This window comes from Rutilus rutilus (assembly GCF_951802725.1).
Source record: "Rutilus rutilus genome assembly, chromosome: 19".
NCBI classification, from domain to species: Eukaryota; Metazoa; Chordata; class Actinopteri; order Cypriniformes; family Leuciscidae; genus Rutilus; species Rutilus rutilus.
In genome coordinates this window covers 10,810,528-10,836,729 of record NC_140232.1, presented here as the reverse complement: position 1 = coordinate 10,836,729, position 26,202 = coordinate 10,810,528, and the positions used below count along the sequence as shown (strand labels likewise).

The 26,202-nt window shown below is 38.3% G+C and overlaps 1 protein-coding gene across 3 annotated transcripts; it reads right to left on the bottom strand.

The window, feature by feature from the left end:
- Positions 1–4,165: 4,165 nt before the first annotated feature.
- LOC311277936 (uncharacterized protein) lies at positions 4,166–24,227 on the bottom strand. Of its 3 annotated transcripts, none has more exons than XM_084388427.1 (4): positions 23,159–24,227; positions 22,586–22,723; positions 22,405–22,500; positions 4,166–4,211 (listed from the first exon to the last, which is right to left on the bottom strand). In XM_084388427.1, exons 1-4 carry the CDS (start codon positions 23,239–23,241, stop codon positions 4,181–4,183), a joined length of 348 nt encoding a protein of 115 aa, XP_084244553.1. In that variant the 5' UTR covers positions 23,242–24,227; the 3' UTR covers positions 4,166–4,180. The 3 variants fall into 3 exon arrangements, with proteins under 3 accessions (XP_084244553.1, XP_084244554.1, XP_084244555.1); XM_084388428.1 differs by lacking the exon at positions 4,166–4,211 and adding an exon at positions 21,091–21,319; XM_084388429.1 differs by lacking the exon at positions 4,166–4,211 and adding an exon at positions 22,301–22,328.
- Between the last annotated feature and the right edge of the window lie 1,975 nt (positions 24,228–26,202).

The following is a 26,202-nucleotide window of genomic DNA, read 5'->3' as shown; positions in this document are numbered from 1 at the left end:
CTATTCCCTACTGCCAGAATGCATTCATTTACAGCCAAAACATTGACCTGGGGTGCGTTTCCCGAAAGCATCGTTGGCCAACTATGGTCGCAAGTTCATCGCAATGTCCATTGAACTCTATTGGTAACGACGGAACTTGCGACCATAGTTGGCCAACGATGCTTTCGGGAAACGCACCCCTGACTGTTTATGGGTGCGAGTTATAAAGTTATCAAATAAAGATGAAAAACCGCACTCTCTAGTTATAGGCCTATCTCATATATTTATTTATACCATGTCCACACAGACGCGTTTCAGCTTAAGCCATCATCAGTGTGTGGTGTGAAACACCAAAAGGATTGCTTTTTAAACATCACAGGTGAACCCCATTAACGTCATCAAATCATCTGCACCGTCAGGTGCATCAGGTTACCAACATTGTAGAAACACACAAGGAATAACACAACAAAACAGGCCATAGATAATGCTCACATGTAACCCTTATGAACAATAAAAAAAGAAATAAAAAAAAGAAGACAAGAGTAAAAAAACAAACAAACAAGAAAATAATAATAATAAAAAAAATAATAAAAATAATAAAAAAAAGTTCCGACACAGGACTGATCTAACACAAAATAGATTTCTTTATGTAGGCCAATGTAGGAAATATTAAACATGAACACAGATCTGTGTTTAGTTGCAGAAATGTATTCGAATAGCCGATAAAATAAATATTAATACAAGCCTCTGTTACTATATTGCACTATATTGTATTAAAATTCAATACCATGCACCATCTTGGAAATAAAGCAGTCAGCGTTATTTGTCTAAATAAGTTGATGTATTTTGTTTCCTGAATGAGCAACATCTATTTCAGGCTCTTAAAGACAGCACAAATTATGGCATTTTTATTAGAATTAGTTTCCATATGATGTAGGCTATGTTACTGAAAAAAAAATGTATTACATCATTTAAATGCATAAACACAACAGTAAAAGGCGATTTCAGGTTACAAGGCATAAATCTTTATTCTGATTTCGGATTGCGCACTTTGACATTTGTAACACATATGAAGTGCTGAAGTGTCTCATCCGCCCGCCGAGCTGATGTTCACTACTGTAATGAATATGAACGAAACTTTTTAATAAGCAGGGGAACTTCCAGGCTTTAAACAAATAACCATTTACATGCTTAGGACGTTTGCGTTGATATAAAGATACTTCAGATATAAAACCGGTGTCTCATTAGTCAAATGTTTTCTCAGTAAAATCATATAATTTCCTTTTAACTCAATAGAAGGCGTGAGCTTACTAGGGAATACCAATATGGCGGCGCGGTGGCTTCAGTTTTTATGACATCATGAGCAAACCAGTTCTCTATATAGATCAGTGCTTAACACCCACACTGTTCTGTGCCCAGAGTGAAGCAGGGAGGTGGATCAGTGAAAGTTGAACTGCATTCCCTACTGTGCTTGATGCATCACTGACAAGGACTACTGAACCATTCTGGAGAACCATGTGCACCTAATGGCTCAAATATACCCTGAAGGGGATGCCATGTATCAGCATGATAATGCACCAATATACACATCAAAGCACAGGGTTCGTAAAGATGCTGTAAAAGGAAATTCCAGGACTTTTCAAGAACTACTTTGTTGGTTTCCAAGGACTACAATTAGAGATCTCACTTATCAAACAATATCTTTATTATCTTTCAATTTCTAAACAAGGTGAAAAGCTGTATCAAATATATCAGATGCGCTGCAGCATTAATTTTGCGTGAAAAGACCCCACTTTGGGATAATTTGGAGGAGCAAGTCAGTAAAGTTTTCCTCCACCAGCATCACATAGTGACCTATGGCCACACGCACACAAACACACACACAAATCAGCCACAGTGCAGAAAAAAAGTGCACAGCAATGAAGGAGTAAAATATCAAGAGTGCAAAATAAAATCAATAAATGAAAAAAATACAAAAGAGTCTCTCTCTCGCTCAAATGCACACACGCAAACACACACACACACACACACACACACACACACACACAGAGAGAGAGAGAAATTAACTGGTAAGACTTCAACAGCAAATTTTGAGAATATGCAAAATAAAATCAATAAATTAAAAAAATACAAAAGAGACTCTCTCGCTCAAATGCACAAACGCAAACACACACACTCACTCACTCACACACACACACACACACACACTTCTTCTGGGTAGTCCATCGTCGTCCGATGATGACTTCTCCTATAATTTGTGGGTTCTTTGATGACTGTATAGTCCGATGCGGGATGCACACTGTCTTTTACAGACAGGGCATGTAAAAGTTTCTCCTGATGGCCTTAAGGGGGCAGGAACAAGCATGGTCAGTTCTCCTGTCTTCGTAGCTTTGTACTCCATTCTGACAAAGTTGCTGCCAGAGCGTGCGATTCGCTGCACTAGTTTCCAGGGATGTGGGCTTTATCACACACTTCTTAAGAAAGTCTTTTAGTTGGTCTTTCAGCCTCTTTTTTTGACCGCCTGCAAATCGGGAGCCAAGATGTAATTGACCGTAGAGTATCTTACATGGAAGGCGACTTGGCGGCATTCTCACAATATGACCAAGCCATCTGAGTTGGTAGAGCATTAGGGTTGCTTCTATACTCCAACAGTTGTTGTTTTTCAGGATCTCAATATGTGGCACTCGACCTTGCCATGTCACTTTGAGGATCCACTGCAGGCTTTTAATGTGGAAAGATTCCAACATTTTCAGATGCCGAGCATAGATGGTCCATGTTTCACAACCATACAGGAGAGTGGTGAGGCAGATTGCCCGATAAACAACAATCTTTGTGTGTAGATGTAAATTAGTATTGCTAAACACTCTTTTCCTCAATCTCCCAAATGAAGATGCAGCCTGCTTGATCCTGTGTTGAATATCTTGATCCATGCTACAATCACCAGATAAATAACTGCCAAGATATTTGAAGTGTGGTACTGTGGCAAGTGGTGAATCATAAATAGTAAATACTGGAGGTTTTTGTAGGGGATCCAATGCCCATTGACAGAGGACTTCTGTTTTCTTGATATTCACATCTAAGCCCATCCTGCTGTATGCCCTAACAGCAGCTTTAAGAGTGGATTGTAGATCTTCTGGAGTATGTGACACTAGGGCACAATCATCCGCGTACTGCAATTCCAGCACGTGAACCAACTGAAGCTTTGTGACTGCCTGGAACCTCCTGATGTTAAAGAGGTTACCATCCAGTCTATAAGCCACTGCAACCCCACTTTCTTCTTCCATCTCTTTATACAGCAACTTTGTAACACACAGTAAGAAGATGTTAAACAAGACAGGTGCAAGAACACAACCCTGCCTTACTCCACTACCTACTGCGAAGATTGCTGATTCTAATCCACCCAATGTTACTTTGGCAGTCATCCCATCATGAAACTGTTGCAAGATTGTGGTAAACTTTACAGAGCATCCAAAATGCAAAAGCACTTTCCATAAGAGGTCACGATGTACAGTATCAAAAGCCTTGGAAAGATCCACAAAAGCAATGAACAAATTCTTATGTTGCTCGCGACATTTCTCCTGCAACTGGCGTGAGGTAAATATCATGTCCACTGTACTTCGACCTCTTCTGAATCCACTTTGGGATTCTGGTAGTAGATTTTCAGAAATGGCATTGACAAGTCGATGGAGCATGACCTTTACCAGAACTTTGCCTGCAGCTGGAAGAAGTGAGATCCCCCTACTATTTTCACAGATAGACCTATCACCCTTGTTTTTATATATTGTGACAAGATTTGCATCTTTCCATTGTTGGGGAATATTTCCTTGCTGCCACACTAGGATGATGAACTGATGGATTGCCCTAGTACAGAGGTACCCTCCTTCCTTCAGGAGCTCAGCAGGAATACAGTCAGGTCCAGGGGACTTGTTGTTTTCCAATTCCTTGATTGCAGCATACACTTCAGAAAAAGACGGTGGAACATCGAGACTCTGTATTCTTGGTAAAGTTGGTAGTTCCTTTAACACTGTAAGATCAACTGATGCCTTTTGGTTTAATAAGGCTTGAAAATGTTCCCCCCATCTTTGAACAATGCCTGTTTGGTCCTTAAACAGCAAAGTCGGCTAACCTGAACAGCTTGACGTTTATTGATGATTCGTTCGGTGTCCATCGCTAGGATGATGGAGGATCAGGACAGAGTCAGTCAGGCCTCCAGCAGCGCCACAGTCTCCTTTCTGCCAATCAGAGACAAGGTAAATCATATACACATATTTTTACACTATTTTACACAAACACAGGTAGATGTTTTAAACCCAATGACACGGTTTGTGTGATTATATACGTGCAGTGTCATAAAAAAGTGCAGACGTTTGGAAAGAGATGCCAAGCGGCAAAAAGAGACTCCAACTGCCCTGTGGTGATCAGAGGATGGCTGTACAAGAGGGTAACATTTATTGCACAATACTGACCATCGGTGTAAGATCTCTGAGAAATACATTACAAATATTTTAAAACATTTACTTTAAAGCTGCTGTCCGTAACTTTTGCCGCTCTAGCCTGTTAATGAACAAAACTGCAGGCGCCTTGCGAAAGAACATTGTAGCCGGACTTACTTCTCTCTGTTTATGTCTATGACAAGTAGGGGTTGCACGACTACTGATTTCTGCTAGTCGATTTCTTATCAAAACAATACTCGAGTTACCCGACTACTCGTGGTTCATGCTACTGTAAATGAAAAGACATGAAATAGCTAGATCTTATCAATAAACATAATTCATAGCCTAATGCAACAATTACATAAGTAAACTCTCAAAACATTATAATTATGACATTTCATTTAAAAATTTTCATGTAACAGTCTAAAGCCAAATAAATAGCCGGTCTTGCCTTTCATTTCAGACGGGGCCGTTCACATATCGCGTCTTTTTCGCGCTCAAGGTCAACATTTCAAATGTAAGCGAGCGGCGATGAATATAGATGAAGATATATATATATTGACAAATGTGTAGGCAGTGTTATTGTAAACTAAAACTTTTGGTGATGGATTTGGGAATTGAAATAAAGCTGAAATAAAATACAATTAAATATCAGATGAAAAACTTGAAACTCAAAAAATAAATAAAGTTTAATTACCTTAACTAAAAATAAAGCTATATAGGACCAATACTAAACAAACAATTTTTTTTTTTTAAAGCATAAAGATATTAAATTATTTACCTTGACAGTCTGCAGGGGTCTTTGTGATATCATTTCCTGTTTTATGTTACACTACCTACACTTTTTTTTTTTTTTTTTTAAGGGCCACAAATATATATAAAATACAGGTTCAGAAATTAAAACATGGTCATCTTAAAAGTGTAACTGCATTTTAAATGCATCAAGGTTATATTTTTCAGAGATTTGTATGTGATCATAAATATCTCTTTCGATAGGACAGCAGTGGACTGAAATTGTGGAAAAGAAGATTGTTTTATATATACACACGATCTAAGTGCATTAATTTTCCATTTCAAAAAGACTGAAATGACAATTTTTTCCTTTGGATGCTTGAGTCTTATTCCCTGAAATGACTTCCTCCAGACAGCCGTGAGGAGTCTGTTCTGGGCAGTATTCCTCTTCCCAGCTACAGGATTCTGTACTGCTCACCTTAGAGAGTGCAGGAACCGCAAATATGCATTCAAGGTGAGAGTGAACGTACCTTTAAACCTAACAGTACAGTACATACCTTATATTCTCACTGTAAACGTGTGCTTTTAGGTGGTTCATCAAGGGATGCGGCTGTACATCATGATGACCTGAGACCCAGGAGGACATGTTGGGCTGGGTCAGGGCTCTCAGCCAATCAGCAAGCATGGAGGCTGATGACAATGATCAACAGGTGAACCTCAAACTTCTTTTCTATTTTTGGTCCATTTTTATGGATTCTATAATTCACCTTATACTGTTTTTCTTGATCTTTAGCCAGTTTTCAGGACTTCACTCAGATGGAAGATAATGCGGAAACAATGGATCTCCAGCACATGACCCCGTTTCCAGAAAGAAACGCCCAGACCGCAACAAAACTGACCAGGGTGCAGACAGAACCGACTATACTGGATCACGAGATGACGGGAATTAAAATGAAGACACTAGAACTGAGAGGAAGACATGGGAGCAGACCAAGGTAAATGATCTGAGATGCTTCACAATTAAACTGTATGAATGACCTTAAAGGGTCTTGATGACTTTTTCTCCTTCAGTAAATTGTCTTTAACTTTCTATAAAGGGACCATAACTTAGACTTTTCTAGCATTTTTTAAGTTAGTTAAGGTCCATCAAGTTTTCTTGTGACATAACAGTCATAATTTTGATTTAAATGACTTGTTCTACCTCTTTCTGAATCAAACAGGCTGTTTTTGCTAATGTATTCATAAGAAATCATGTACATAGATCAGTGTTTCTCAACTGGTGGGTTGCAACCTAAAAATATGAGTCTGGTCTGATGGGCTGTGAATAGCATGGGAAAACAATGCAAAATACAATTCATAAAATGCAACCAGGCTTATTGCATATTATTGGGTCTATGCACTTCATGACAATTCATTTTAATTATTATTATTTATTTATTTTGGTTGGTAGGTATTGTGTTGGGACACCAAAATCTAGGCCATTAAGCAAAACCAGCTGAGAACCACTAATCTAAATCTGTATGTGGGATGAGTGAACATGCTTTAATATCCCATCCTTCAATAACAGCCAATAACAGCCTCTTTGCAATCCAAGCAATACATTGTGACAGCTTTTCAGAACAATCCATGCAGAAATGCCACTTAAATCATTAAGATCAGCTCTCTTTTTCTCTCTATCAGCACGGCTGAAGCGAATGAGCAATCTCAAAGTTTGGTAAATGCAGATGAGGAATATCTTTCCTTTCACCATCCGAAAGCAGCCTTCAAGCAGCCTCCATTTCCCAGAGATCAGTATGGGTCGCGGCCGCCGTGTCACCATGGGCAGAGCGGACGTTTGGCCCTTTGATAATGTTGGAGAATTTTCCTTTGATTCATGTCTAAGTATGATGTAATGAAACAAAACAAAAAATGATGACAAGCATGAAAAAATAGGTCTGAAGAAGGATGAGAGAATGGAAAATAACCAGTATGCATCAGCAATATGAAGTGTCAAAACAAAGTATGAAACAGAGCACCATTGTGTGAGGTTTGACCAATAGAGAAGACATTTCTAACTGTGCCAAGGTCACCAGGCGTGACAGAGGGGAAGAGATAGATTTGAGAGTATCCATTGGGCACCTAGCGATAAGAAAAAGTATAAGACATGAACACTGGCCAATGTAACCTTAGAAGTCCGGATGGCCAGCCGGCTTCTCACTTTGTTGCTTGTCAATAAAGTTAATTCTTCTGACCTGGAACCTCGACTCTGAGAAACTTCTTTGAGACCTGAACCAAAAAGAACTATGAATTTGCCACAACATAATTGGCGAGCCGAGCCAGGAGGGACAAGGGGTCGAGGAGTGACCACAGTGGGCTTGCTGGCAGAGGCCTCACAAAACAAAGGCGCGCCATAAATATAAGGTAAGCAAATTTTGCTTATATTTGTTTTGTGCTGCCCCTGGTAAGCTAACGCCCGGTTGGTGACTGCCTTAAACAAAAGACTCCACCAAAAAGAACCTAAAAAGTGATAAAAGATAAGGAGGTAAAAGGAGGGTAGGTTCCAGGTTTTGAGAAAAAAGTGCATGCAGTATCTGTTTGTCTGTCCATACGCAGAAGTGCGTATTCCATTCGCATGAAGGTGCATTGTACATGTGTGCGTCACAGTATTTTATGCGAAAAGTGCGTTTGCAAGATTATATGTTGTATTGTCCCTAAACGCAGGAAAGGTGCGTTATAACGTGAGAGGCACGTTATTTGTACACGGAGGCGTGTACCCACGCGAGAGGCGCGTGGCCCCAACGCAGTAGACGCGTTGCACGTGAGAGGCACGTGATTTGTTATATGTTGTGTGTGCGTGCAACGCCCTACGTGAAAAGTGCGTTTGAAATGATGAGCACGTAATCCGTTTGTCCTGTTTGATGTTAGTCGTGCAACGCCCTACGTGAAAAGTGCGTTTGAAATGATGAGCACGTAATCTGTTAGTCTGATCTGTTTTTTGTTAAAGTGATTTTTCATCTTAAATAGAAGGAGAGAAATCTGTAGTCTTGTTTGTCTAAAGTGATTTTTCATCTTAAATAGAAGGAGAGAAATCTGTAGAATTGTCTTTTAAGTGATTTTTCACCTTGAGTAGAAGGAGAAAGATCTGTAGTCTGATCTGTTTTTTGTTTGTGTAAGTGATTTTTCATCTTAAATAGAAGGAGAGAAATCTGTAGTCTTGTTTGTCTAAAGTGATTTTTCATCTTAAATAGAAGGAGAAAAATCTGTAGTCTTGTTTGTCTAAGTGATTTTTCGTCTTAGAAATAAGGGGAAGGGTCATTTCAGGAGAAAATTAGCAAAAGTGATAATAATAATAAAATACAGTTTACTTATAATGTATTTTTCCAAAAATCCAAAAGTGATAGAAATTAAAAGTTAGAAATTATACAGCTGTATTTGAGTAAAAATTCATGGAAGGGACAGAGACGCAGAGATAAAGTGTTTTTTGGCTGAGCTCTGTGCTTTGCATGAAATTACAGCTGAGCCACTGTCCCGAAATTGTTACAATTGTATACAAGTGACCTTGGCACCGCTCAGTAAGAAAAAAGGGAGTAATTAGGCTGAGACAGACAAAGGCACATAAAATAAAACTCTTACAAGAAATAATTTTTGAATCAGTGTTATTAAAAGTTAAATGGATGATAAAACAAAAATTTATGACAGGAGAATTAAAATTAAAATAAAGAAATCAAGATATCAAAGAACAAAAAAATATTCCACGAAATTGGTTTTGTCGGCTGTTTGGCCATCTTCCGGACTGTAATCGTTGTGATCCGGATAGGGAAACACAGCCGATATTGTCAAAAGTTTGATTGATTGACTTTGACTTTTCCTTTGTTACAAGACAAAGTAGGAAAATAATAAATAAGTGTGAGAGCAGCTTTGCGTGTGTGTGTGGCTTCGAGTGGGTGAGAGAGCAGTTTTGCATGTGAGAGCAGCTCTGTGTGTGTGTGACTAAGTGTGTGTGTCTGAGCGACTCTGCGTGTGTGTGAGTGGCTCTGTGAGCGGCTGTATGAGTGTAGGCCTACGTTAGAACAGACTGAAAGCGTTTATATTGAGATAAAGAAATAAGGAGGGAGAACAGTGACAGAGATAGAGTTTTTTCTAACCTTTTGACACCTGAAGAAAAGTACACATGTGGACCAGAGTGGGAGATAATTATAAGGCCGAGGAGACTAGGTTGCAGAAAGAAAGAAAAGATGAAAATGATTTTCAAGAGGCATTAAAACTAACCAAAGGAATTAAGAATCACTTCTGGTTAGAAAAAGAGTTTATAGATAATTAAGGACAGAGACAGGAGTTAACAGACCAAGGGAAGTATGAGCTTTTGAAAAAACTGACAGGAATAACAAATTTGAACCAGGTTGAACGAAAGTGGCCCTTAGTGGATTGGCGTAATGTGATAAAAAACCAGATAACTCTTGAAGCCCTGAGACCACATTTGAACAAATTTAATCTTCTAAAAACAGTTCTTTTGAACCCACAGCTCACAGCCATCGAAATAAAGATAGATCCAATATGGATTCCATATGTGAAAAGGAAGGAAAGGAGGAATTTGCCTAGAGAACTGAAAGTGGCAACCATTCTGAGAAATGTATATATAAAGGTGGATTCATACATTAGGTCAGTGAAATGGGAGAGTGACACAATCTTTGAAGTCAAGCAGGGAAGGGAAATCAGGCCAGTCTTTGTAGATAGTTGGACATTAGAAAGACTGACAGTGTTGGTTGTTTTTGAAAAAGATCCAAGAGATATAACTCATTTGTGGGTGTAAATTCACCGAAACAGGCAGGAGATAGAAAGACATCCTGCATCAACCGAGAATGCCGCAGTTCTGGAAGAACAGGAGGGGCGCGAGGGGCAATAGAGGGAGAAGAATTTTAAACAAAAAAGGAAGAAAGACTTTAATTGATTTATTTGAACCATTTGAATCAGACACTTGTAGCAAAGAAGAATTAAATATTTCAGTCATCATGTTGAACGGCCATGAAGTGAAATTAACCCCATCTCTCACTTATCTATATAGGGCAGGAGAAGTAACTGCACGAGGACGGTGGTTCGAAAAGAACATTATCTGGAGTTTCTAACTGGTGTGCCTGGGGTAGGACATCATTTGGAAACGAAATATACACAACCAGCTAGAAAAAGTGATGCCGAAGCCATTGTCTGAGGTATAAATACGAACCATTTGAGGTATCTTCAAAAAAACTAAACAGATACCAGAATTTTTAAACTTAACAGAAAACTGAGAACACAAAATTATAATTTGATTCATTGAGTGAAGTAAATAATTGAGACTTGCAGCAATGGCTTCGATGTCACAGCAACAAGAGACCCTTGTAGAGCAGATTATATCACAATATCCGATATGTAGAGATGCTATTAAAAACTTATCTCGGAGGTGGGAAAAAAGGACCAGAAAGTTAAACACTAAATGGCCAGCAGAGGGAACATTTGATTTGGCTATGTACAGGGAAATGGGAGCACTAATAAAGAATCACAAAGCCCAAGATAGAAGCAAAAAAAGAGTTGAGAAGAGAGAGAAAGAGCAGGAAGTGCTGAATCTTTTTAGAGACATGGGGATAAAATTAATTAAGGGAATCAGGGAGAAGATAGAAAATAAAAGTGACATAATGGCAACCCCTCCCCCTTATCTACCCCCATATGATTCAACCGGTAAACAACTGCCACTAGTGAATGCAACTTTAACAGTTCAAGGTAAAGTGGATTTTGAAGACGAGCCAAGTGATGAAGCAAGTAGAGAGGGAGGAGAGGATGACGACAGAAAAGTGAGCCCTGGCCGCAGAGAAAGAAAAACTACAGACTTCTTTGAAGTTTCAAAGCAAGACACACTGAACTATGGGGGAAGTCAAGACAGCAACCTAAGCATGAAACATCTGACCAGGGTAACCCCAGACCCCACCCTATCCAATCCTTATCATCATGCAAGCAAAGCCCTGCAAGAACTTGAAGAGAGACTGCAAAAGGAGATGGAAGCTGACACTCAGCAATCCGAGCCTGAACAGGATGAAATAGAAAGAGACATACTCATCACCAAAGAACAAATCCAAAGAGATACTGAATCCATGCGAAAAGCCTTGGAGGAAAACATGCGAAGAGAACATCAGAGACTTCAGAACTACACAAGAAACAGACCCCACTCAGCCATCCTTAACAAAGAATACAAGAACGTGTCAGGGACCCTGCTCTTGGAAGAACTCCCCCAAAGCAAACCACACTGGATAAGAGGGGACAATTTTAGAAGAAGGTCAATGAGTGGAGCATATCTGCATGAGGATGGAAGAGACCAACTGAGAGGAACAAAAACAGTGCCCCATCCTGATTAAAGGACATCATGGACAGTATGTGCCGTGGGCGGGACAAGATCTGGACGGACTGATAGCACGCCTACCTGACATACACGAAGGGGCGGGCAAATGGATTCGACTACTGGAAGAAGAGACAATGGGCAAGATACTAGCCATCGGAGACATCAAAGCCTTGTTGGCAAAGTGTGTGGGAGGTGCAAGAACGAATAAAATCTTGGATGATTCAGGACTCAACCAAGCAGTTGACTCGACAAGGATGGATGCCATACCACTTGACCATTACAGAACACTGATGTGGCAAGCCCTATGAGGACATTATCCCACCCAGATGGATCCAAAGTTATTAAAAGGGGAACCAATGGACGAAGAAGAAAACCCTACTACCTACGTCCAGAGACAATCATGAAGATGGAAGCAAGAGCAGGAAAAAGACCCTGAACGAGATCCAGTGATAACAGTGCTGTTCAGGGCTGCCATAATGGAAGCCATGCCAACTGTTGTAAAAGCCAAGCTGGAAGATGTAGTGGGACTGAATTCAAAGACGACAAGAGAGTTCTGTGACTATGTGACTCATGCAGTAGAACAATACAGGAAGAGTGAACAGAAGATGAAGAATCAAGAAAGAGAGCTCCAAAGAAGGCTGACCCAATTACAGCTGGATGACCTAGTCAATAAAAAGAAGAAAATCCAAGCTAACATAAAAGATGTTGAAGATCAGTCAGCAGTTATGGCAGCGATGAATATACCAAACCCAGCTGCACAAGCCATGCCGCAGGCACCAGCCCCTATGGGTCAGAGCACATCCAACACCACAGGAAATCAGCAACAGCCAAGTGCACCAATTGTGATATACCTACCTGAACAGCAAAACAACAGAAATGGAGCAATGCCAGGAAGAGGATGAGGACGAGGAAGAGGAAGAGGAAGAGGAAGAGAATACAACAATCAACAAAGAACACAAGACATTCAAGGCATGTGTTGGGGATGCAACCAGCCTGGACATACCAAGAGGAACTGTCCTATTAACCCATGGCCCCAAAATGAACCGCTGCGTGACCAAATGTACCAACCATGGCAACAGACTAATCAGAACCAGCAGAACAGTTAAAAAAAAGTGTGCCATAATCTGAGTTTCATTGTACAATGATATATGACCCCCTTAGAAACCCGAGATTAGAAAATGACTGGTTAGAAAAAACGAGGGGACAGAGAGTATATTTGAATTCAAATGATATAATCGTAGGACCAGAAGGGACAGCATTGCAAATTGAAAAAATGTGACTTTACTAAAACATGGTTTAGAGTAGACGATTCAATCCCACATGTAACTCTTTACCTGAATGAAGGATGTCAAGCGAACGATTTAGGCCCAATAATGTTGAAAGCTACAGAAAAACAGTGGGAAGCCACTGAAAACCCTTTCATTTTTCAAACACCAGATATGACACATCTTAAAATTTTATGCTGGACTAACATGTTAAGGATCCCTAAATTAATAGTAGAGACAGAAAAGAAAAATGAATTGAAGTCAAAAATGGAGGAGCTGAAATTGGAGATGGAATAAAAGATACCGGTAGAGTTGTGGTCTAAGCATGATACAGATGTGGGCCTGGTGAAGTCAGCCAATCCTGTTAGAATTAGAGTAAAATCAGGAATGAAGTTGCCAAGAAAACAACAATACCCATTGAAGTTAGAACCAGTAGAAGGAATCAGAACAACAATTGAGGGATTGGTAAAAGCTGGAGTGTTAGTTGAAACTGTTAGTTATTGTAACACCTATTCTCCCAGTTGAAAAGACCAGTAAGTCAAAATGGAGATTAGTGCATGATTTAAGGGCAATCAATGAGATGGTAGAAGATTGGCCGGCAGAAGTCCCAAATCCACATGAGCTATTGAAGAAATGTTCCACCTGCTGATCATTATTACACTGTAATTGATCTCTGTTCTGTAAGCAATATACATAAACTAGGATGCCCTAAGGATTTAAACACTCACCACTTGGTCTTGGACCAAGTCCTGAAGCTTGATTTGGAAGATTTAAGACTGGATAAAATATATTTGATATTTTTATATTGCATATTATAGCACCAAATTGAATAATGTTGCTCAAGGCTACCCACCATGCTATCAACAAGACTTAGACTAATATCTTGAACAATGACATTTTGTTTTAACCCAGGCTAGATGTTTGACATACTCCATGTTACTAACATATCCTGGTATTACAATAAGGAGATTTACTGCAGCAAACTAAGCTAATTTTGTCCAGCTAGAGGGGGAGGGAACACCTCATGAATGTATTTTTGCCTCTCTAGCCTTTACTCGTCTGAGACCAGATTTGGAATCAACACCAATTGTTGATGCAGACGTGGACTACTTTGTGGATGGCTCGTGTTTTAGAGACCATTTATGCAATCATGCTGGTTTTGCTGTTGTATAGAGAGATGGAGATGATTTCAATTCTGTTGTGATGCAGCATTGTGAACAACCTTGCTCAGCACAATTGGCCGAACTAAAAGCACTTACTGAAGCTTGCATGTTGGCTAAAAACAAAGTAGCCAACATCTATACCGAATCTGTATATGCTAATGGCGTATGTCATCTCTTTAGTGCAGTATGGAAACAAAGAGGATTCAAAAAGAGTGATGGAACCCAAATCCAACATGGGGACCAAGTTACTAAACTAATCACAGCTATGATGTTTCCAAACAAATTGGCCATTATCAAGTGTGAAGCTCATAAAAAAGGCAATAACTTTGTGATCAAAGGTAAAAATGCGGCTGATATACAGGCGAAACAAGCCTTAGGATGTCAATTAGCAGTTATGGTACCATCTGTTTTGATCCAGCCCCTACCTGCTGTAGACAGCATTGCTCAAATGCAATCCAGAGCCTCTCGATCTGAAATACATATATGGCAGCAAAGGGGGGCGACAAGAGAGACACTAACAATATATATGGAGATCACATGAAGGCCATATGATAGACACCAGCCTATTGCTTAACATTTTCATTCCAGATGCGCATGGTTGACCATTGCGCAAGGGGGGAGATTAGATTATTAGAAAAATAAAATTATTAGACAAATAAAATTAGAAAAATAAAAAAGACAAAGATTCACAAAATAATGTCAGAAAAGGAACAGCAACTCCAATAGGCTCTATCCCAGTTCAAGAAGGACCCTTTAAACATCTAGTGATGGATTATGTGGCAGTAAAAGGAAAAGATACAGAGACTGTTTTCGTAGACAGATTTAGCAGATGGGTCGAAGCAGAACCCTCAGTAGACCAAGGAGCAGAAACTGATAAAAATTTTAACCAAAGAAGTCATCCCAAGATTTGGCATACCATCTCAGATTAGCTCTGAAAAATCAACAGAACCATTAAGACTAAGATCAAGCAATGGATGCCTTACAGACAAGCTCTGAATTGGCTACTGGCAGAAAAAGGAGGGGTATGTGTGATGTTTGGAATTGACTGTTGTACCTTTATTCCGAATAATACAGCCTCTGATGGAGCTTTTACTAGGGCCATGAAGAAGCTGAAGGAACTAAGACAAGAAGTTGCTGAAAATGCGAGGAGAGACAGACACGTTGGATACTGGTTTGATTCTGTATTTGGGTCTTGGAAAGAATGGTTCATTAAGGTGGGAATAATAATATCTGTGGATGTTGTCATTTTTCTTTTTCTTTTGTGTTTTGTGTCTTCTTTTCTGCTGTGTTGTGCCTTTTCTAAGATCCATGCTAGCCAACGTGGCCGCCAAACAGATGATTAATGTGTCAGTCAAACCATCGGCAGTTGACATCGGGTGCAAAAACACAAGAGTGCACCAAATCGGGCCAGGACTGGACGAGCTAGATGACTTCCTATAAGGAGTTCTGGTGAAGGAGTAAGGAATGGGGTACCTTGTTACTTCTGATTTCTAACAGTTTGATTCTGTTTTTGATAGAAAGGGAGGTAGTAACACTGTGTATTTTATTTTTGGGGTAAAATTAGACAGATCATTAGAATATGAATAGAGTAGGGAGTTAGTTAGAGGGGTTTTAATTGTTTCTTTGATTTTTATAAAGGACCCCTTCCTGAGTTTTCTTTTTTCTTTCTTTTTACACTTATAATCCTACTGAGAATATTTTTACATATAATCACACTAACTGTCACAATTATGAATATATGAATGAGAGGGGACGATACAAGGTTTGAAGCAGGTCATTGCCCGTGGTACGAGGTAATGCAACCAGATATAAAGGGAAAAGATAAGAATGTTTTTACTATTTTTATCACTTACTAATCATTTTACTCTTATAACAGAGTTCTTTTAATATTTTAAAGCTTTTATAATCAAAAGTAAAACGTGCATCAGACTACTGGTAGATGTTTTTACGGGGTAAAACAGAGAAATTAATTACAAGCGCGGTCACCAATTGCCGGACCAGCAAGGGCAGACTCAACTGGTGGTTTAAAAGCCCGCTGTCTGCTCCAACACCAGATAGTGCCCAGGGCACCTCTGGCAACGATGGAGCAACCCAGATAGCACTCCAGGCCACCGGAAGCGCCTGTGCAGTTCCTCTGGCACCGTGGGACAATCCTAACTTTAAGTCTATACACTGAGATATGTTGATTATGCTGAAAAATCAAATGTTTGAAATAATATATCCCTTCAAGATTGATGATAGAAAAGGAAGGTGGGATCTTTTACTCCACCCTAGTCAAGTGGGGGCGGAGATGTTTGGTCTCACTATTCCTCCAGGGTGTACCTTCGTGAGTGGGCTTATTGATAAGAGAGATGGATGGTCCATATTGGCCATGATTGAAAGATAATGGAGAGAAGCCTGATCATGAAGATACATTCTGGGACAGAAATGAAGGTGGGACTAGGATTAGTCCCAAAGGGGGGATATGTTGGAGAATTTTCCTTTGATTCATGTCTAAGTATGATGTACTGAAACAAAACAAAAAATGATGACAAGCATGAAAAAATAGGTCTGAAGAAGGATGAGAGAATGGAAAATAACCAGTATGCATCAGCAATATGAAGTGTCAAAACAAAGTATGAAACAGAGCACCATTGTGTGAGGTTTGACCAATAGAGAAGACATTTCTAACTGTGCCAAGGTCACCAGGCGTGACAGAGGGGAAGAGATAGATTTGAGAGTATCCATTGGGCACCTAGCGATAAGAAAAAGTATAAGACATGAACACTGGCCAATGTAACCTTAGAAGTCCGGATGGCCAGCCGGCTTCTCACTTTGTTGCTTGTCAATAAAGTTAATTCTTCTGACCTGGAACCTCGACTCTGAGAAACTTCTTTGAGACCTGAACCAAAAAGAACTATGAATTTGCCACAACAATAACTGCTCATGTGCCCCCCTGTCACCATACATCTACACAGAGAGAGGACATGTGTCCGATCATGTGAAAATAAGGAATATACACTTATGTGCCAATACGGCCATATTCAAAATTTCTAAAGACAATACAAAACCTTTTCCACAATACAACAATACTCTCTTTAATGTGATTTGAGAAAGCAAAATGCATGATTTTTTTTTTTTTTTTTTTTACTTAAGTCTTTTCCTTTTCAACATCACAAGAACTGTTAATAACAATTATACTTTAGGGTCACCGTTAAACAAAATCATTACAGTAATCTTCTAAAAGATAAATAGAAGATATGAATGTATTCAAATCTTAATTTTAAAAGATCATATTTAAACTTTTACGATTATGCTTTGAAATAAATTTAGTACGAACAAAACTTTGGCTCTGGAAAGGCGTTAGCAGACTAACATTACATACGCTGTGACACGATGCACATAGAGATTAGTTCATATTTTAGAACCGTGTGTGTGCGCGCGTGCAATACAGCTTAGAAATGATTTTAAATTATTTATTTATTTTATAGTTTTCTGTGATGGTCGTGTTTAGGTGTACATGATCGAATATGCGGTTACGGTACAAAAATCATCATGGCTATGGAAAGCCATCAAAATTGAAACTCCACACGGACAAAAAATTATGATTGAATCTTTTCATATAAATGAGATTTAAGTACAGTTTTTGAACAGACATTATTTAATTACCGTTACACAAAATCATTACAGTAATCTTCTAAAAGGTAAATAGAAGATGCGTATTCAAACTTTAAAGATTTTATTTAAACAGTCTTTTGTTTTTAAAAGATATCATTTAAACTTTTAAGATTATACTTCTTATAAATAAACTCAGCACCTGATATCCTGATCGCTGAATTTGTGTGACTCTCTGACACACACACACACACACACACCGTTTGGCTGGTGCTTTTTGAAAGCTCCGCAGGTCAAACGCTGGTGTAAAGAGAGGCCAGAGGGCCCTGATTTCTAAACATGTAAGATGATTTTTTATTTTCGTGAACCCGTTTCATACAATGCGTTGTTTCATGGGCTGTATGTTTTTTCTTCAACTCTCTAAACATTTAACTGATTGTTTCATAACATGTAGGCATATGTTTTTTCTTCAACTCTATAAACATTTAACTCATTGCAATTTTTTTTTTGTGAATCCATTTTATTTAAACTGGATAGTTCTACATTTATTTCAACTTTTTGTGTGAGGTTTTAGTAAGATCTTTATTTATATTCTTTTAAAGAACAGAATGTTTTATGTAAGATGATTTTTTATTCTTTTGTTTATCTAAAACTGAAAGAATTGGTTTCAGTAAGATGTTATTTTATATTACTGTATATTATATTATTTGTGTGAAATATACATTATTTTATAAAATCTCTGTTTCTCACTATCACTGTGCTCTGGAATGTGGAGGAGCAGAAGGAGGGGGATGTCAGAATGTGGAGGGCGCGCGCACCACTCAGGTCGGGGCTGTGCTGGAGAGGCGCTTCGGTAAACACTCTGTGATCTTTTGTGACTCCATTTTATTTAAACTTTTTGAGTGAGGTTTTAGTAAGATCTTTATTTTATATTATTTATATTCTTTTAAAAGAACTGAATGGCTTTTCAACATTTGTGTGAGATAAACTTCCATAGTTTTTTCAACCTTAGTTAAAGAGAACAGTAAGTTTTTCAACTTTTATTTTTTTCAACAATTATTTTAAAGGATAGAATGTTTCTTTTTTTTGCAGATGTCAGAGCTCAAATGCAAAGGGTGGGAGGGGAATCCTGTGACACACACACAAGCACACGCACACACACACACACACACACACACACACACACACACACACACACACACACACACACACACACACACACACACACACAGATGGTCACATCTCCTCTGATGTCTGATCTCCACACACACACACACACACACACACAGAGACGCATACTCCCTATGTTTTTGAGACGGTGCTTTGTGACTCTCATTTTATTTAAACTTTTTGAGTGAGGTTTTAGTAAGATCTTTATAAACATTTATATTCTTTTAAAAGAACTGAATGGTTTTTCAACATTTGTGTGTGAGATAAACTTCCACAGTTTTTCCCTTATCAGTTTCACATTACAGCCCGGATACGCTCAGGAATATGTAGGGAGGATCGTGTGTGATACCAACTTCAAAAACACACACTAACTGTCAGATACCATGTCATATTGTTATAACACTTTCTGTCAATATCAAAAGGCATCAAACTAGCTGTCAGATACCATGATGTAACACTTTCTGTCAATATCAAAAGGCTTCAAAAGGCATCAAAAGGCTTCAAAACCCGAAACGAACTGTCAATAACCACATGATCAAGGGGTAGGAGGGGGCAACCTGTCAATCAAAAGTCAAAACTAGCTTCAAAAGCCCTTTGATCTCCTTTGATCTCATCTGATCTTCTTTGATCCCTTTGATCCTATGCCAAAAGGGGCGGGCACCTGTCACCGGAAGGGCGTGGCACCTGTCAATCAATCATTTTTTGACAGGTGGTAAATGGTATCAACTACTCTTACAGTTAAATCTGGCCTCTAGTTCATAAACGCCAGAGGAGAACTGGCCCCCAACTGAGCCTGGGTTCTCCCAAGGTTTTTTTTTTTTCTCCATTAGGTCACCTGATGGAGTTTTTCGGTTCCTTGCCACTGTTGCCTTTGGCTTGCTCAATTGGGGATATTTAATTTAATTAATCAATCAACAATACTATTGATCAGTGTTACGATTATGTTTGTGTGCTCATGATCTGTGTCTTGTTCTCAGATTCTGATTGGCTTCGAATCCTGACAGTCTGCTGGGATTCGTTCATCTCCATGACGCTCTGCCGGAAGCTGGCTATAAAAGGCGACGCCAGCTGTCTTTAAGGAGGGCTTTGGTTGGGCTTTTGCTGTATGTGCGCGCGCGCGCCTTCGTAGAGGTTTATTATGTAGCCCTGTGTCCCTCATTCGTTGTTAATTTGTTTTTTTTATTTAGTTCTTTAACTGTTGTGTTTAGTTTTGATCGGTTTTGACTGTGTGTCCTCGTGTTAATTGAAGAGCAAGCTAGAATGTCACGTGACATACATCGTGCTACACGTAGCGTATTTTTATGTATTAGTTCATTAGTTTAGGGAGTGTTGCCTTGAGTTGTAGTTTTTGTTTGTTAGTTAGTGGAGGTAGCACGCCGAAGATGTTTCTTTTTGATTTTTCTTTGATTTAGCTAGGTTAGATTTCATGGTTATAGTTAGAGGTGTTTTGTTTTATTTCGTTCTTTGATTTGGGCAACTCTCGTGCTCTTCATTTTATTTGGTGAATTTCATTGTATTTTTCTTTATCTTTGTTTGACTATTTATAGTTGGAATCATTTGAAGTTTATTTTCTCACTGTGTTTATGGGCTGGTAATATGAATAAATCCATGTGTATATATTCTGAATTCCTCTGCTTTATTATTATTTCCCACTGTTTGCGTTGTACTTTTTAAAGATATTCAGTTGCAAAATAAATGTTACTCCCTTAATGTCCTTAGACAACATTAAATCATCTTGGGATGTAACAATCAGCATTACCAAACGTGGACGTTTTCCACTAGAAACAAACATTGATGTATTATTTTAATTTAATACTGTGAAGCTGCTTTGATACAATCTGCATTGTGAAAAGCGCTATATAAATAAACTTGACTTGACATATGAATATTAATTAAATTAATAAATGTGGGATTTTATGTGATTCATCTCTCAGTTGCTTTCAAAGAGAGGTGAGGGCAGAATTAATTTTGACAAAAAAAAAAAGAGAGATTCCCAAATAACACCTCTGTGGACATGCATACATATTAAAGGGATAGTTCACCCAAAAATGAAAATTCTGTCATAATTTTCTCACCCTCATGTTGTTCCAAACCAGTTTCTTTCCTCTGTTGAACTAAAAAGATGACATTTTAAATCAGACAATTGATGGTAGCCACTGACTTCTGTAGTATTTTTTCCCCTATGGAAGTCAATGGGTGCCGTCAAATGTCTTGTTACCAACATTCTTCAGAATATCTTCTTTTTAATTCATCAGAAGAAAGAAACTCATACAGGTCTGGAACAACTTGGGTGAGTAAATGATGACAGAATTGATTTTTTTTTTGTGAACTATCCATTTAAACGTCATGAGCGAACAGCTCTACATATTATTTTTTCTAATGCTAAAAAAATCACAAATGACAATTGATGATTTTGAAAACAATTTAATTCTATTCATTTAGAGATACATGACAAGATATTCAGATAGGGGTGAATTCAGAGTGATTTGGACACTTTTTGTCATTGAGATGTCTAGGAAAAAGTGTCCCAATCACATGTGAAATATTCTGGTACACTCCTTTGCTCTTCAAATTCGATCTGTTCTCCAGGTCGCTTTAGAGGCACATCCTGTTTAGCTTTATTGATATGGTTTTATCCTGTGGGTCACGAATAAACAGGCTTGGGAGGGTTACTTTAAAAATGTATTCCGTTACAGTTACAAATTACTTCATAAAAAAAGTATTCAGTAACGTAATCCAAGTACTATAATATGAAAGTAATGTAACTGATTACTTTTGGATTACTTCAAGGTCACGTATATAAATAAAGTCAAGCAAGAAGAAATATTATAAAAAATAAAATAAAAATTAACTTTTATTTATTAAGAATTTGGTCCAGTGCACAATATTTGCAAAATATACACACAGGCCTGAATATATATTTATGTAAAGGGCTATATAGACATCTAGATTACTAATGTATGGTATTACAGATTATTTTGTTTTATTTTGAACTAATTTTTAACTAAAAAATAAAAACACAACATTTAAAAAATTTACACAATCTACATATTAGTTTATTTTAAAATAGGCCTACATGTTGACTAAAGCCGTGATCTTTCTTAATTTGCCTGACTGAATTTGGGGCGTTGGCAGTGGGAGTTCCCCTACGACGTTACCTAGACAGCGAACTTCCCGTTATGTGAGAAAAGATTAAGAAAGGACATTTTGGGATTTGGGTACTAAAAAAGCGACTCTCCTAATTTCTACAAAATAGCAGCGGAATTTCCATGAATTAAAAGCGATTTTACCAGCAGGCAGCATCGTTTCTACTAGCAGCAGTGATTCAATCTGCGTCTGAGGAGATTGTAGAAAGCTGTTATTTGCACATGCACCAGCGCGTGGCACACGTGAGTCATTACTGGCAACAAAACCAGGAACTACTGTATAATCAAGCAGCGCTTAATATAGTGGTATTATGCCAAAATACTTATTTATTTAGTTTTAAATGAAACCATTGTAATCCTGAAAGTATTCCCCCTTTTTTCAAAATGTAACTATAATCTGATTACTACTTTTTTTGACGTAACTGTAACGGATTACAGTTACTAGATTTTTGTATCCTGATTACATAACGCCGTTACATGTATTCCGTTACTCCCCAACCCTGCGAATAAAACATGATAAAATGCAATTTACATGATTTAAATCCTGATTATTTTCACTTGCAGAAGGCAACTTACTTGAAGGCATCGGCTTTACTCTGAACCCACATCACAAACTCTTTTTTCAGCAGGTCATTGAAGATGCGAGTGTCTGAATCATCTGCCATAGTTGGTCTGTAAATGAGCATCAGATGCAGCCTGTTACTTCATGCAACCTGAATATGTACCATATACATGCTGTCCATTTCTCCAAACTTACTCGCTCTTCTTCTCTCTCTGATTGAGCAAATAGTTTACAAAGTTTTTCTGAACCATCGAGTCCACAATTTTGCTGATGTCACTTGCAATGGTTGATTCGGCATAACGACGGCTAAACTTCTGGATGCCATTTGTTGAGCTATTAATGATATTTGAAAACAAAACAAATAAAACATACAAACAAAACAATCTTTTATTTCATTTGTCTTGACACTTTACAATAAGGCCCCATTTTTTATTAATGTTATTATTGTATTAACTAACATTAGGCCTAAGTTACAACATTTATTAATCTTTGTGACGTTATTTAATAAAAATACAGCTGTTCATTGTTATTTCATGTAAGCTTCTGCCCATTAAATAATATAAACTTCTGATGTTAATAATAAATAGTAAATGTTGAAATTAACATGAACTAAAATGAATAAATGCTTAAGTTTGTTACTATAATTTTAACTATAGTTAACAAACAAATGGAACTTTATCGTATAAGTGTTGGCACATTTTTATATACATATACATATGTAAATGTATTATTTGAAAATGATTTGATGATGCTTAATTATGATCTTACCTGCTATCAACAGGCTGGGATCCTGCACATGACCATGAACTTCCCAGGCATATCAAAACCAATGCAAATACGGCAGCCTTCATTTTTCCTTATTTAATACATCAAAACAGATGAGAAAACACCATTCACAAGTAGTATAGTGGACTTCAAATGACTTTAGACCTTCCTTTTTTGGTTCTGGTCCCTATAATGGCTTAAACTGGTGCACAACTGTACAGCAATCTGCTCTGGTCTTTTATACAACGTGACTGACATTAACAGCAGAACAACAACTTATTTCCACATCATTAAAACAATTAATAATGAGGGCGATACATAGACATAACATCTGATAAGGCTGCTTTTTCTTACAGTCTTAGGTGTCAAATCTTTTCACACTCTTTGTGGTTTGTACTGGACAAATATCATGTCCGTGGAACTGAAAATAGTGAAATGACCCCATTAAACCATTAGTTTTCAAGTCAAACACATTTTCACTATACAAAATCTGACTAGTATTTGTTGATGTAAGGAAATGTACCAAGCTAATGACTCGAGGTGTGCATTTTAAGAAAAGCAAACAGATTATATATTTCTAAAAGGTTCTTATGTTCTTTTAGCCATAACAACAGTGGTGATGGATATGCAAAATTAAAGGAAAGAATGGTAAAGATGTATTCTTAAATTTAAATAAACAAAAATAACCATTAATATTTCTACTAATTCTGCTATTTCTACTAGTTCTACTATTAATATTTTGAACAAGATTCTTGGCGATCGCTCCAGCTCCGACTCCTCTTCTGTGCATGATGTCTAAATAAGAATCTCTAAAATACTACAAAATGAAACGGTATTATTTTCCTGTTCTAACAACTATTGTAATTGACTTCCTATTCAGCTGAACAGCTTACGAGCTACATAGTAACAAATCGAGACAGAATGAAGAAGCAGGCGAACTAAAATAGATATATTAGCCTACAATAAAACAAACTAATAGTGTTGTTCTCTGTCAATTATGCTCTTAATCTACAAAGTTTCCAACAGTCCGGAAAGAAGACATCAACAGAAGTGTATTATTTCTTCTGTACTCGAGTTATGGCTCGTCGTCACTAATGTTTTGATGAATGTGTCGATAACGACACCCATCGGACTGGAGAGCAACTGACGAAACAATATTACTTGGTCAAGTTAAGATTATGTGGGATCATTATTCACATGAAACATTTTTTCACACTTAAAATGTAACGTTACTTTCTGCATTTTTTTAGAACATAAAGCGGAATTATTATAAACAATCCTCGCTGTCATTAATCAAAATGTAGCGCTTCATGGGAAAAATAATCTTCCACAGGGCATATTATAGTCTGATATTTCCATAAATGTATGTGATTTTTAAAACAAAACCCCATTATACGCACATGTCTACACAAAACTTGCACGTATGTAATATTTCATCAAATTTAGTAAATTCAATATTCAACACAGGCCTAGGCTTCATCAAACGTTTGCAAAAGAGCAGATTCAAATGAAGGATTTTGGCCGTAATTGCGGCTGCTATTTAGAACTCCATTATAACGTCAACACTACATGACGTCATAGAGGCCGCGGTAAAGTGCATAGTTGAGCATCAGTCTGTTGAGTTCAGGAGGAAAACACAGCGATTAGCAGTATTATCAGACTGTTTATTTGCTAGTTCAAATCGGATTTTTGGATATTTTATCAATCTACAGAAGTATCATAGCAGACATATCAGAGAATTGATTTTTGTAGTGATATTGGATTTTTGGATAAGTGCCTAATTTTCAATCCATTGTGAAAATGACATTTCTGAGCAAACTTTTTGGGAGCTTTAGCTTCTTCTTGCCAAGGCACCACTTGTCAAGACAGTGCAGTGATGGCAACCTAGGATATAGCAGCATTCAGGAGGATCCCACCCAGAGACCTCCAGAAGATACAGACATGGAGGAAGAGATGGACTATGAGGACTCTCATGTTGAGCTGGAAATACTGCCAGATTTCTCCAGTGCGGCAGAACCACTGTTGATTCCAGTGGAGGAGCCTCAGCCTGAATCCCAAACTCCACATGCTGGAGTGGAAAAATGTCTACGTTCCTGCACAGTGGCAAAGCCATTGCTGATCCAGGTGGCATCGCAACACCCTCTACCAGATGAGGTGGAAACATGGACATCTTTCTCCACTGTGGCAGAACCATTGATGGCTGAAAAGGAAACTCCCCCTGATGAGGTGAATAAATCGTCATGTTCCTCCACTAAAGGGGCAGAAACTCTGATGGTTCAGGAAGCACCTGCTGAGAAGGAAATATCTTTCTCCACTGTGGCAGAACCACTGATGGTTCAGATGGCACCAGCTGAGGTGGAGCAAGAGTGTCCACCTGAAAGGAGAAGGACAAAGAAGGAGAGACAGAAATGCTCTTCAACTACAAAACTTCCAGGTGCAACTCCACCAGCAAAGCCAAAACATGCTTGGATGGATGTCAGTCCTGCACAAGATACCAAGGCTGAGAAAGAGACAATAAAAAGAGAGAGAGAGGTTGAAGATAAAACTCCTGTAATGAATGACGAAATGACGAGGTGTGTAGTGGAGGTGGATCTGAGACAAGAAAGGAGAATGAAAAAGGAGAGAAAGACTGAATATGATACTCCACCACCAGCAAATGCAAAGCTCGCTTGGATGGAGATGGATGGAGACAATGCAAAAGTCACACATATGAAAAAAAGAGAAGATGAAAAGAGAAGGCCTGAAAGACAAGCAAAGATAGAAGATAGAAAGACAGAGCAGGCAGCAGATATTACTCCACCTCCTGCAAAGGGGAAAAAGACGTACGTACAGGAGCCTGAAAGCAGCAGCAAAATAAGCCAGAAGTCCAGCAGAAAGCAGAAGGGACTTCTTCTCATTTATAACCTGGTAGAGAAAAAGGTCACTGCAGAGAGAGAGAAGAAAACGATCAGAAAAGAGGAGAAAATACAAAGGCAGTTACTGCACGAAAGATACCTCAATGATCCATCCATGAAACACCTTCTCATCAACAAACACAACAAGCTGAG

Bases quoted from the DNA above. Each gene is read 5' to 3' on its own strand.
- LOC311277936 (XM_084388427.1), bottom strand. From the start codon at position 23,241: ATGAAGGCTGCCGTATTTGCATTGGTTTTGATATGCCTGGGAAGTTCA. The intron at 22,724-23,158 runs GTAAGATCATAA...TATCATTAATAG, and splicing joins TCCCAGCCTGTTGATAGCAG to CTCAACAAATGGCATCCAGA. The intron at 22,501-22,585 runs GTAAGTTTGGAG...GCTCATTTACAG, and splicing joins CAGAGAGAGAAGAAGAGCGA to ACCAACTATGGCAGATGATT.